Source organism: Electrona antarctica, assembly GCF_951216825.1.
Source record: "Electrona antarctica genome assembly, chromosome: 8".
Classification (NCBI taxonomy): domain Eukaryota; kingdom Metazoa; phylum Chordata; class Actinopteri; order Myctophiformes; family Myctophidae; genus Electrona; species Electrona antarctica.
In genome coordinates, this window is record NC_136789.1 from 46,197,216 (window position 1) to 46,211,096 (window position 13,881).

Here is a 13,881-nt window from a genome sequence, read left to right on the forward strand (position 1 = left end):
CGTGTCAAATGCAGCCGTTAGATCAAGAAGTAAGAGAACGGATACATTTTTCTTGTCAGCAGACACCCTAAGATCATGAATTACTTTTACAAGTGCTGTTTCTGTGCTGTGACCTTTCCTAACGCCAGATTGGAATTTGTTATGCACCTTATTGTTCTGTAGAAACACATCCAATTGATGAAAGATACATTTTTCTAAAACCTTGCCCAGAAAGGGCAGATTAGAAATAGGTTGATAGTTACCCAACACAGAGGGATCAAAATTGTGTTTCTTGAGTAAGGGCCTAACTACAGCCGTCTTCAGTGAGTCTGGAAAGATGCCTGATTGTAGAGAGCTGTTTACAATTTTTAGGATATCTCCAATCACACTGTCTAAAACCTCTTTGAGAAAGGTGGTGGGAATTGTATCTAATGAACAGGAGGATGATGTCATCTGTGATATGGTTTGGCGGAGTTCGTCTTCATCAACTGCGCAGAATGACAATAGGCTCCCCCTGGAGAGATCTACCCTGGCACCATTAGCTGCTGTTTGAGGGTTTGTGCTAGCAGCACCATTCATAATATCACCTCTAATGTTACAAATGTTGTTATCAAAAAAGCATGCAAACTCATTCATTACACTTAGCTTTAGAAGCAGGGAACGACTGCTTCTAGGACTGGGGGGGGGGGGGGGGGGTAAAAGTCGTTCAATGGCAGAGAATAGGACTCTGGCATTTTTCATGTTCTCATTAATAAAGCCAGAGAAATATACCTGCTTTGCCAGACGTAAGGCTTTGTTATAGGCGACTGTTGACTTTTTAAGAATCTCTAGGTGGATAGTGAGTTTGTTTTTTCTCCAAACTCGCTCAGCTCTACAACATTCTTTCTTCATTGAACGTGTATGCTCATTAATCCAGGGTGTTACTAATAATAGGGAGGACTCCGTTCGTTGAAAGTTACCACAGTTCTTGACCATCTAAGTCACTAACACACATACTGTACAATACATACTCCCTCTCATGGGATGGGTTTGTTCCTGTGAATCTTTACCTGGTACAAGACTAACATTCTTTGCGCTTTAAGAGAGTTGAGAGCACAGCCAGTGCTGTGCTTGCAAGAAAAGGTGGAAAGTGGATTGATTTAGCTTCTTCTCAAAGACAACTAATCACTTCATATCTGTAAAATTCCATGTCATGTTCAACTCATAAACATTTCAGGTTCAGTATACGCACAGGAACACCACACGCACACGCGCACACGCACACGCACGCGCACACACACACACACACACACACACACACACACACACACACACACACACACACACACACACACACACACACACACACACACACACACACACACACACACACACACACACACACACACACACACACACACACACACACACACACACACACACACACCATAAAACCTGGCCATTTAAGGCCTTAAAGAAATTCCCTCCAGGCTCCAGGAGCACATTTCAATTTCCTCAAAGCACCCTTGGGGAGATGAAGCTCATGAATCTCCTCAACGGGAAAAGTCAAGCAGGAATTGCACAGGGATGATGGACACACACTGACATGCAAAGACATACACACAAACACAGTCTTTTTCTCTCACTCCGTCTGTCCGCCACGCGCACATACGTTTGTATAACAGACATCAAATAAACGTACGCATACACTCAGTCACGCACGCACACACACACACACACACACACACGCATGAATGCACGTGCGTGCGCACAGATGCAGTATGTCTGATGCCTACTGTATATGTGTGAGTAACCTTCATTGATTTCCACTGGCTATGAGCATCTTAAACACCCATATACTTTGTTCTATGACGAATACTGAACATCTACCAGCTTAGCTTGTGCTGTAGAGCAGCTATCTTTTGCTATCTTTGAAAGACTTTGAAAATATTTGAAAAACAATTCTTCATTTGTGTGCAAAATGTGCAAAATTGCTCTTGACAAAGTGAGGACTGAGCAGAATGTCCACAGGTAACAGTTCTTTCGCACACGCACGCACGCACGCACGCACGCACGCACTCACGCACGCACGCACACAGAGGCGTATGCTCCTACTGTACTGTCAGAAAGGTATTGCAGCTGGATGACAGACAGCCTGGGTCAGGCCATAACTCAGAGGATGCGTTTACTGTTTCCACAGCTTCTTCAAATGAATAGTTTGCAGGGTGCTGCTGTATTGTGATGGATATCCTGGAGGTAACAAATGGCCTCCCGCGGACAAAGCTTTTGAAGTGGCTGTGTGCGCCTGGTCACCAACCTGTAATCTCCACCCATTCGTCACGACTGAAGGCGCAAAGGCGATTTTCCAGTGGAAAAATGGAAATAGAAAAAAATTCCTAGGTTGATACAACCTTCATTTTTATGTATTTATCGATGTGTTGTTTTGTTTTGCCTTGCTGGCCTCGCGTTTGAGGTCAGAATCCCTAAGGGGATATGAGAGTTACCCTGGACTTAACATGTTATTCTCCTACGGGGGATCGTGTATTCTGTTCAAGCGTGTGCTTAGGGAATATTTCTGAAGGGATCTGAGCGTGAGAGCTTGCGGCTTTTATCCGTGCTCGGCAATGAGGCAACATTCGGCGTCCGAGGAATATATCCACCGAACCCTTGTCCAACCCCCCTCCCCACCCCCCCACCCTTCTCCCAGCTGCACTCTTGAAGCTTTGATGTTACAGGGCGGGTTACCACAGCGCGAATTATTTAAAGGTCAACGAACAGAGTTTCGTTCGGGGGATTGTGGCATGTGATAGAGGCTAAAATGGTGGCAAATTGGCAAAAATGACCACTATGTGACACTGCGGGGAGGTGACTGGTGAACCCCCCACCCTGCTCCACCCCCTGCCACCCTGCTCCACCCCCTGCCACCCTGCTCCACCCCCTGCCACCCTGCTCCACCCCCTGCCACCCTGCTCCGCCCCCTGCCATCCTTCCATCCCCTGAGGGACAACGCCACATCAGGCACCACATGTGATCCCCATTGCTTTCGTGGTTACTGCTCCAATCATCCACCCTAAACAGTTAACCTCAATACTTTTGTCTTCTCTGTCTCTTTCTGTCTAGGGGTTTGTGTTGTCAGTGGAACAGGACAGCAGATAAAGACCTGACAGCCAAGGGATTTTAACAAGCTCAGGGGAACCTGCACTCTCTATGGATATTGGTGTTGCAGCGAACTGTGATTGGTCTCGTGTGTGCGCGCGTGCACGTGTGCGTCACGTGTGTGTATGTGTTATAGTAGGTAAGCTTGTTTGGACAATTCATATTGTATGCATTCATGCTTGCTCACATGTACCAACATGTGAATGGTGAAAGCATTTGTGAACCAATGGTATCAGTATCGCTTTGGTTATCGTGAATTAATTCAAATACATTATTCAGTGAATCAAGGTTATTTAAAAGTGCATAGAGATTTTGGAGAAATGTGTGTTTTTAACTACACCTGAAAATGTGTGTGCATAGGAGATGTACCATGCATGTCAGCATCACATCTACACACAATGTGTGTGTAGGCGTACAGTATGTGTGGATTCACACACATACTGGAATGGATACATGGATTTCTTTTTTCAATTCTGGTCCTCATTTTAACCCACCCCATTTCATAGGCTTAGTTTTTTTTAATGAGCCCTGAAGTGCATATAGCCTACACAGCTTACATGTTGTATTGCTGGGCCTGGACAGCAGAGAAAGCTAAAACCTAATATATTTGTTGTGTGGCGTTGTGTCCCACAAATAGCAGATTGGCACACAGCACTCAAACACTGTTGTACTATGAAGTCTACATTAAGCAAGAGGGAGTGGAAGAGAGAGAGAGAGAGAGAGAGAGAGAGAGAGAGAGAGAGAGAGAGAGAGAGAGAGAGAGAGAGAGAGAGAGAGAGAGAGAGAGAGCACGTGTGGAGCGGGAGGGGAGGTTTGACATACCCAAGGGATCGTCTAACCTTCAGCTTTTGTCTTTATGTGCCTGCTTCCATACTCAATTGAGTGTGTGACTGTGTGCGTGTGTGCGTGCGTGCGTGCGTGCGTGCGTGCGTGCGTGCGTGCGTGCGTGCGTGTGTTTGTGTGGGGTGTACTGTAGGTGTAATCTTAATCAATTCATTCAGCATAGCTATAGCTTGCATTATTCATAAACATTCATACACAGAACATTCAATCTATTGAGTGAGTGAGGTGCATTTGCACATACATAGTACACAAGCACACACAACACGTGCACACAAGATAAATGAAATATACTACACATAGATAAAGAGAGCATGCGAGAGAGAGAGAGAGAGAGAGAGAGAGAGAGAGAGAGAGAGAGAGAGAGAGAGAGAGAGAGAGAGGAGACCAGATATTCAGCTAAGCTTCTATTGAAGTTATACTGTAGGTAGGTGAACAAAGCTCCAAAATATATAGCCTTTCCAAAGACTTTCACTGACTAGCTATCCAGCCACACATCCCTTTTACAAAACCTGAGCTGTTACAAACCCTGACCACAATATTTTCAACATTAACCGTGGCGTTGGCGTCCCCCGTGGCATCCCTACAGTCTGTGGGCTTGTAGACAGGCTGTTTTAGTTATTTGTGTCATATGATGAAGAGGCCTGAGGTGGTTAATTTCCTCCTTTAGATGATGCTTTGAAAGTAGCAAGCCCTCTTTACCTGCCCATCAGTTCAGGCCCTGTATGGGATGGCAGAGGCGCACAGTGCTAATAGCATTGCAGGCACAGCCAGCAACACAGATCAATACAGGACAGTTTCTCATTGTCCTCTCCTACCCCGATGAAAAGCTTTTACTCTGGCAGGGCACACCGTTATATACAGCAATTACATCCTCCGCTGCTGCACTTGTACAAGAGGCCAGGCTGAGTCCATAAATGCCTGGCTCTTCCTGCAACAGCAGGGTTTCTCGGGCATTTTATGCCACTCGCAGTGTTAATGCCTGCGTAAATTAGCACAATATATGGTTGCTTGTGAGTGCATTATGATTCCAGTGGTTGAAAGCCATGCAAAGACTAACGCACACAAGCCCGAGATTGGCTTAGATGATGATTGGCTACATGAGTGCTGAATGCTTTGTGAGGATATATCATAACAGCCTCACAGTTTCTCATGGATATTGAGTTTGGGATTATTGATATTTAATTGTAGAGGGCATTTACAGGAAAGGAGAAGGTAGAAAGAGTGGCATTCCATATAATGGGCACGAACCTATGACAAGCAGCATAAGCCACTATGACAGATATTTTCACTATGGTACCATGATGATAAGTCGTAGTCCCTGGATGAGTATACAGTCACTGAGGTAAATAAACACTTTTTTTTACTGTTTTCCTTTTTACTGTGTAGCTAAGCTATCTCCCAGTAATAACTAGTATAGAGTCACGGCTGCAGCCGCTCCTCTCTGCTGACCTCTGAGCATCTGTGGAGTCTGTGATTCAGCAGATCTATCTTGTATTAAGAGCTTTCCAACAAAGGCTCCCACACCACAGTGTGGAAAAAGACAACTACTGCTGTTTGCTGGTATGAAAAGTGAAGAAAGGGTTGGAGGTTACTGATGAGCAGTGCAGATCCTCTTCTTTAGCAATGTGATGGGCTGTGTTGAATCTTATTGTCATTTCCGCCTCTTCTGCAGATCAATCGGCAGACTGGTGCTTCCTAGAAGCTGTTTGGAAGGGGGCGCTGCAGGGCGATCAATGAGCACTGCAAACATGATGCTTCATATTCATACTGTTACTGTGCTTTGTGTTTAAACACACTAGACGTGCACCGGCGTAGTGTGGGAACGATGCAAGCGGGGAACGATACAAATTGGAAATGCATGCCTCACGCAGTTATGCAATCAATACCCATTGTACCCATTGTCAGAGTACCCGTCTGTGTCCCTCTTATGGCCATGGAGATTGCTGTACCTGTGTCCTTTTCATGCCCATAATGCTGCAGTTCTGTGTCAGGCATGCCCAAACATGGAGTCCAGGCGTCAGTAGTACTAGGATGTCATATTGGTCAGTGAAGTATGTATGGGTTTAGGTGGTTAAAGAGTAGGTTCCAAATCCCTGTTTGGCCATGCACACAATATAAACTGCTTTCCTGTTGTTGTAATAACTGAAGCCATTCCTGTTGGAAAGAGCCAGTCTATGCAAGTTTCATGGGATGACCTGCTGCTGACTCTTCCTCTGAATTGTCTTTCCGCGGCCAGTATTTTTTTTCCTTCTTTTTTAAAAATCTACAGTTACATCTGTGCATACACCGAGTTACTGCAGCCGGTCAGAGAGCATGGACAGTCTGCCACACAGACATGCACGCTGCAAACTTCTAAAGGTCTTTCCACACACTGCATTTAATGAGTGGGAGGCCGCTTTGGATATCATCTTCATAACACTGTCTATAACAATGTTCCAATCCAGGTTGTGTTATTTGCACACATAGCCTAGCTAAAACAGTTTAAACATGAACTTCTAATGGTTGTGCAAACAAGCGTTCCACGTCGGGTTGTCGCACACAACGGTCACACCTGGGAGGGTCTGCGGACCCAAAGCATTCTATGGGGAGTCCACGACAACCTGCCTCACGGCTGCGCAGAAAAACGTCCCTCTCTGGGATGTTTGTGTTTGCGTAACACAAACATTGATGACGAAGGTGAGGACGCAAATTGTGATTGGCCGGAATGAGATGATGTGTGATGGTGTACGATGATAAGAGCGCCCCTCACTTCACACAGCTGTGATTTTTTTAAGGAATGGATGGTTTGTTTCGTTGTTCGTCTCACTCCCATCAGTGGACTAAGTTACGAAAGAACCAAAATTAAACAAAGTACAGGCGTTGTCATGGTGATGAGAAACTCATGATAGCAGGATCATGCTGTCAAGACTGGCCTTTGGCAGTACGATTAGGGGAAGTTGTGTGTGGCCCCTCTTACCTCAAGGCCCCATCTAGTTGTGTGTGGCCCCTCTTACCTCAAGGCCCCATCTAGTTGTGTGTGGCCCCTCTTACCTCAAGGCTCCATCTAGTTGTGTGTGGCCCCTCTTACCTCAAGGCTCCATCTAGTTGTGTGTGGCCCCTCTTACCTCAAGGCTCCATCTAGTTGTGTGTGGCCCCTCTTACCTCAAGGCTCCATCTAGTTGTGTGTGGCCCCTCTTACCTCAAGGCTCCATCTAGTTGTGTGTGGCCCCTCTTACCTCAAGGCTCCATCTAGTTGTGTGTGGCCCCTCTTACCTCAAGGCTCCATCTAGTTGTGTGTGGCCCCTCTTACCTCAAGGCTCCATCTAGTTGTGTGTGGCCCCTCTTACCTCAAGGCTCCATCTAGTTGTGTGTGGCCCCTCTTACCTCAAGGGCCCCTCTTACCTCAAGGCTCCATCTAGTTGTGTGTGGCCCCTCTTACCTCAAGGCTCCATCTTGACTGGTCTTTGGCCGTACGATTAGGGGAAGTTGTGTGTGGCCCCTCTTACCTCAAGGCCCCATCTTGTTTTTATTGTATATGATGCTCATGCCCTTAGGTTCAACCATTGAGAAAAAAATGTATGCTAACGATGTACTACAGCTACTGTATATTTGCCCTTAAAAGCATACTGCAATGATCCATTTCAGCCATGCTGGATTGCCGTACGGATATTAAAATCTGGATGGTTCAAAAACATTGACAGAAACTAAGTTCTCATTCTTGGTCATGATTTGGTCTCTTCCATCAACTCTCAGGGACCCCTAACCTCTAATATACACTCATCAGTCAAAAGCCTTGACGTGACCTATTATGGCAATTGCAAGTTTGGCAAACATCAGTTATGTGGTCAATTCCACAATTCCACTATTTACACACAACCTCACACACAAGTCCTGAGGTAAGACCTGCAGTCGCTTCTGGTAGTGCCAATAGGACTAGGCAAAAGAAGTGAATGTGTAGTGACTCATTCAATCTGCTGCAGTCACTAGAAGTTTTTAAATCCTCGATAAAGACGTTTTTCGCCCTCACCTTCAACACTATTTGAGTTACGTTTTCTAGTAATGTTTGTTTTTCCTTAAACAAACATTAAAAACGGCATTGACATGGACAGAGTTAATGTTTGTTTGTGATTTTTAGTAAGGATGTCCTTAGTTTTACAATCCAGTTGTGAAATGCTGTTTGTTTCTTCTTGTTTTAAACCATTGTTTGTTTGTTTTTAACTGGCCTTGTGGCTTGTACAGGACTCACACACACACACACACACACACACACACACACACACACACACACACACACACACACACACACACACACACACACACACACACACACACACACACACACACACACACACACACACACACACACACACACACACACACACACACACACTACTCTCTCTCTGTCCCTTCACAAGTAGACTGTATGAATTGCAAATTGCTAATATGCATTTGCCAGCTTTTTAGTGATGTGAGAAGCCCTGTAGCTATTTGAATGAATTCACTGACTGTTTCTGTTGAGACATTGTTTTGTTAGTCATGGTCTTTTCAATAAGCACATGTTGTTTGGTCCATTTACGGCTGTCCTTTGCTGTGCTGTATAGAACACCACACACACATTGGTTCAACTAAGGTTTTATTTAAAATACACACATTTAATTATAAGCCAAATCAATGGGTCCCCAGCTAAATGATTGATATTTATGGGGGTACTAATGCATACCAAATTGTGGGTCCTTGAAATGAAAACGTTTGATGAGCTTTGATGAGCGAACTGTGAACACCTGGTGAACACAGAAATGCACCGGTGACTACCACAGCTGGAAAACAATGGTCCATTATCTTCTGGAAGTTCTGGCTGGTCTGAGAAATGCTGCTGGTTGGAGTACTGTACAGCTAGAGACTCTGTCTTCTGTCCCCGACACGTTGCATGTCGTTGAAAACTCCCAAAAGCCAGAAGAATCTGTATTCATACCGAAAGTCTAGATTTTGCCGTTCTGCTCCACAGAAATTCCAGGTCAACAACAATGCATAACTTACAGTGAACTGTAACTGTTTACAGTTCAAACAAAAGAAAAAGGAACTGCTTCAAAAAAACGGTGACGAATCAGAACTGAGCTAACATAATCTTATACTAATTGAACTGGAACTAATTCATGTGCTGTGTTGGAACAGGGAGCTAAACTAATGAATAAACCAATACAGTCTACACCATGTTTGCCTATTTTTGAATCAAATTAATGTTGACCTCAACATGCTCCAATTACAGCTACCCACAGGTTACAGGCCCCACGGGAGCTGTGTGTGTGTGTGTGTGTGTGTGTGTGTGTGTGTGTGTGTGTGTGTGTGTGTGTGTGTGTGTGTGTGTGTGTGTGTGTGTGTGTGTGTGCGTGCGTGCGTGCGTGTGTGTGTTGGGGCAGGGGTTTGCATGTGACTACAGGCTCCTGAGGAGGACACCATCTCTCTCTATCTCTCTCTCTCTCTCTCTCTTTCTCACTCATTACAAAGGTGTAAATTGGACACAGATAATTGAGCATTACTATCCTGGGAGGAAGCTGCTACCATCTGTTAATTGTCCGCCCCCAACATCACAATGCCTCATCAAATAGTCCATGTGTTTGTGTGTATATCTGTTATGCCCCCGTTGTGCGTGTGTGTGTGTGTGTGTGTGTGTGTGTGTGTGTGTGTGTGTGTGTGTGTGTGTGTGTGTGTGTGTGTGTGCGTGTGTGTGTGTGTGCGTGTGTGCGCGCGTGTGCGCGTGTGTGCGCGCGGTTCTGCACTTGTGGGCGTGATTATGTAAATGTATTATAGAACAGGAACTGACAGGGTTTGCTGAGCCAAGGGTCCAAAATACCAGATATTAACTCTTTGAGATATTCATGGATTTCTATATAGTTTTTAGACTTCTCTATGGCAGAATGGCGTTTTTGAATGATTTATTGAAAATTCTCTGTTGTGAATGTGTGACAACGAAAGACCTTCAGAGAAAGCTTGACTTGTCTGCTTCCAGGAAAAAAATGAACTGAGTTGATAAAATGTTTAGTTCTTGTGTTGGAAGCCATTTAAAAGAGCCTGCATTTACACTGTTTTCTGTTTCTAGGACAACAAAAAAAGTTATGACCAGTTGAAGTTTTATTTTCTAAAGAACTTTTTTTCTGCTGGGCGTACACACCCATGCCATATCTCATTTTAAAGGGTGAGTTGTCTAGTTAGAAAAAGAAAAAGAAAAAAGTTTCTCACATGTACCACTGTAGATATTTTGCCATCTATAAATAGCATGGTCAGTCAGGACCAATCTGACCTATCCAGCTAAAAGTTCCCATAGCTCTGCATTGGAACGTGATAGAAACTCAAATTCTTTTTGGGGTAAATGTAGACATTCTAACGCACATTTTGATATATACCATGTCTACATAGTCTTACCAGTACCTTGTATATTCATGCATGAATCTCAAAAACCTGTTACGAAGAAACACAGTTTTGATAAAAAACACATCCAAGGACATTGTTTTGATATGACTTGGTGCCCATGATATGTATCAAAATATAGACTTGAATGTATACTGCATTATAAAAAAAAAATTGGGTTCTTACCATCTACAATTACAGAGTAAATCACAGTTGAAACTCGCTTAGTCAAACCATAAACCTCAGAATAGTGTAAAAATAGCCCGACAGGTATCTCAAATTGGAAAAGTGCACTTTTATTTTTTCAGAACATAACCAGAACATAACCAGAACATAACCAGAACATAAACATTATAATTTAAAATAATTACAGAAAATAAATAAATACTAATGCAATACATAGTGTACATACTGTACACTATTTTGACGTTGACATTGTATGTGTAGGCTATACAGGGTACAGTTCTATTTGACGTTGACAGTGTGTGTGTGTAGGACACCGACCCCCCCTCCCCCCCTGAACCACCGGAGATGAAGCAGCTTAGCCGCACTGTTACACTATTTTGACGTTGACATTGTATGTGTAGGCTATACAGGGTACAGTTCTATTTGACGTTGACAGTGTGTGTGTAGGACCCCCTCCCCCCCCCCCCCCCCTGAACCACCGGAGATGAAGCAGCTTAGCCGCACTGTTACACTATTTTGACGTTGACATTGTATGTGTAGGCTATACAGGGTACAGTTCTATTTGACGTTGACAGTGTGTGTGTAGGGTATACAGGGTAGTTACAGTTCTATTGACGTTGAGGGTGTAGACTTTCAAAATAAGACAGAAAAAAAGAAAAAAAAAAGAGAACAGTTATTCAAAGTAGTGCTTGATATTCTTGTCCTTGTGGTAAACGAAGAAGCATGGGAACAAACACAAGGGCACCTCACAATCAGGGCAGTAATACAGGGTCATATGCCGGAGTGGTCTACCATTGGGACCGTTACTGAGCAGGTGGAGCCTGCAGGTTCTCTTGTCAATTCTCACTGGCACATGGCCACGCAAATGCACCTCAAGTCTCCTATTCTCATCACCTGCTCTTGCCCTATATGGACGATCACCCCCCACTGCCCCCTCCGCCGCCGCCGCCTCCTCCTCCTCCTCCTCCTCCTCCTCCGGCCTCCCTGGTCTCAGTGATGTCCACCTCTCCACCACCAACATGATATAGTCCAGGAGAGTTTTTGTCCTGCCCTGCTTGAGTTTGTGCAACACGAACGCATTGTACATCACCATCTGAAACATGTAAAAGACAAACTTCACAGGCCACTTGTAGGACTTACGGGCAAACGGATAGTAGGAGATATGTTGGTCTAGTTTGTCCACACCATTCATGTACTTGTTGTACTCGTTGACACAATGTGGCTTAATTTTTTTATCCCTGACTGGCTCGCCTGGCGTCACTCTGGCTTTCTTACGCCTCTCAGTGACTGTGACCATCGTGTGTGGGTGGATGGTGCTGCACATTTTGACAACCTTCTTGTCCCGCCAAGCCAACAGCATCACCCCGTCATTGTTGTGGCGCATCAGAGTCTCGCCCAGCTTCATGTCGCCTGGTTTGCTAAGCCGCTTCATCTCCGGTGGTTCCCCCCTGTTCTTCCTCATCGTCCCACATACATGGGTTCCCAAAGACAGTAGCATAATACACCTGTTCACTGAGTTGTACAGATTGTCCATGTACAAATGGTAGCCTTTGTTGGACAACGGTCCGAGAAGCTCCATCACGGTCGTGTCCAGCCCACAGCCTACTCCGGTATATGGCTTCATGTTCCAGAGGTAGCCCGTCGCTGAATCGGCTAGGCAGTAGGATTTAATCCCCCATTTTACCGGTTTCAACGGATTATAGCACTTCCAAGCCAGTCTTCCCTTCCATAGCATAACACCTTCGTCGATGGATATGTTCTTCTCTGGGGTGTACATGGACTGAAACCGGGCCAGAAGATAGTTCACAAGATATCTGACTTTGTACATGCGGTCCGCTGTGTCTGGAGTCTCCTGGTCACTGAAGTGAAGGAACCGCTTGAGCAGCAGAAACCGGGTCAGGCTCATGGTGCGCCTGAACTGCTGTGTCTCATTAGCCTTACGCCGGGACCAGTATGACACAAGGGTTGGCTTCCTCACAAGGCCCGTCAGGAAAAAGAGCCCGAAGAAGTTCTTCAACTCTATCACAGAGACATCCGTCCATTTCTTCACTGTGGAGTGTGGGAGTGGGTCCTGGATCTAGATAGATAGATATATAAGTTAGATTTATTTGCAGAAATTACAACAAAGTCATCAATTTGGGAAAACATCAATGTGGAATATACACAATACACACCATTGCGATGGACTGCGCTGCATATCTGTTGGTCTCATCGCAAATATACTGGAGCAGCTCATCGGTCAGCAACAGCTCAAAGAACTCCACTGGATCACTCTCTGCACTGAGGTCACAGTGAACACCCGGCTCTCCAGTAAACGGGATGTCCTGTGGCTCCCACCCACCAGCAGACCACCCTGGCGAAGCCGTTGAGTTGGCATCACCTAAATTACAGGAATACACAATTATTAGCATAAAAAACATTGTTTTTATTCATGTAGAATACATCTGGTGGAGCTGTAACATGTGATGAGACTATAAAATGATATACATGATTTTGTTCTGTGCATTGTATTTATACCTGCTTCCATGGGCACAGGGGCAGCATCTGCAGCTGTCGAGATGATGGGCTGTTCATCATCTGTAAAACAACAACCATTTCAATCAATTAGAGGCATGGTGTAGCGTTCTCCATAGTGCCAAATGCAGACAGACTTTAGCCACATCCACAAGTTATTTAGCTCTCTAGTTACTCACCTCCATCCACATCACTGTTCACCTCATCTTCATCATCGTGCCACTCCTCATCACCCGGTTCTAAATATGTACAAATAAATAATCATTTAGCTGGAGTGCACGCTACAATTACATTCCTTCATACAAAAATGTAGCCAATCACATACGAATTGTGGCCAACACATCCATCTATTCAGTGTTGATCCATTTCAGCCAACACATTGTAGCCAACACACATCAAAGCAAAGCAAAGTGTCCATCGTTGTATCCCCCCCCCCACTGCTACAGCGGTGGAGTCCTAAGCGAACCAATGGGGCTTTCAAATAGATCTGTATTGAGCTTGCATGATGATCAAATGAACGTATTGTACCGTGGTTTATATGCTATATATTATGAGAAATGTTCCATTACTTTTTTCCCCATCTATTCAGTATTGTTTTATCGTTTATTATGATCCCTGTTTTTTTGTATTACTTTTCCGCGCCGCTGGGGGAAGGGTGGTGTAATGCAGGCCGCAAAGCTAAGCTAATTCATTATACTACTAAATCTATATAATATTGCGCTTGCATGATAATCAAAATAGTGTATTGTACCGTGGCTTATAGGCAAAATCATATAAGATGATCGCTAGAAATAAATGATTTGGATGATGTAGCATGCACGATAAAACTATCATATAAAA

The 13,881-nt window shown here is 44.5% G+C and overlaps 2 protein-coding genes across 4 annotated transcripts in view; both read right to left on the reverse strand.

Moving 5' to 3' along the window:
* The window catches only part of LOC306928042 (piggyBac transposable element-derived protein 4-like), a gene marked incomplete at its 3' end in the record, with an annotated part of 24,330 nt that extends 10,898 nt beyond the window's left edge, over nucleotides 1–13,432 (reverse strand). Inside the window, exons 1-4 of the mRNA XM_079507962.1 lie at nucleotides 13,221–13,432; nucleotides 13,045–13,104; nucleotides 12,702–12,907; nucleotides 11,456–12,604 (exon numbers count right to left, since the gene is read on the reverse strand). Of these exons, the coding sequence (XP_079364088.1) occupies nucleotides 11,456–12,604; nucleotides 12,702–12,907; nucleotides 13,045–13,054 (1,365 nt within the window). The 5' untranslated portion in view covers nucleotides 13,055–13,104; nucleotides 13,221–13,432. The remainder of the gene's footprint in view (nucleotides 1–11,455; nucleotides 12,605–12,701; nucleotides 12,908–13,044; nucleotides 13,105–13,220) is intronic.
* The window catches only part of cadm2a (cell adhesion molecule 2a), a 414,954-nt gene that overhangs the window by 143,554 nt on the left and 257,519 nt on the right, over nucleotides 1–13,881 (reverse strand). The window lies entirely within an intron of this gene.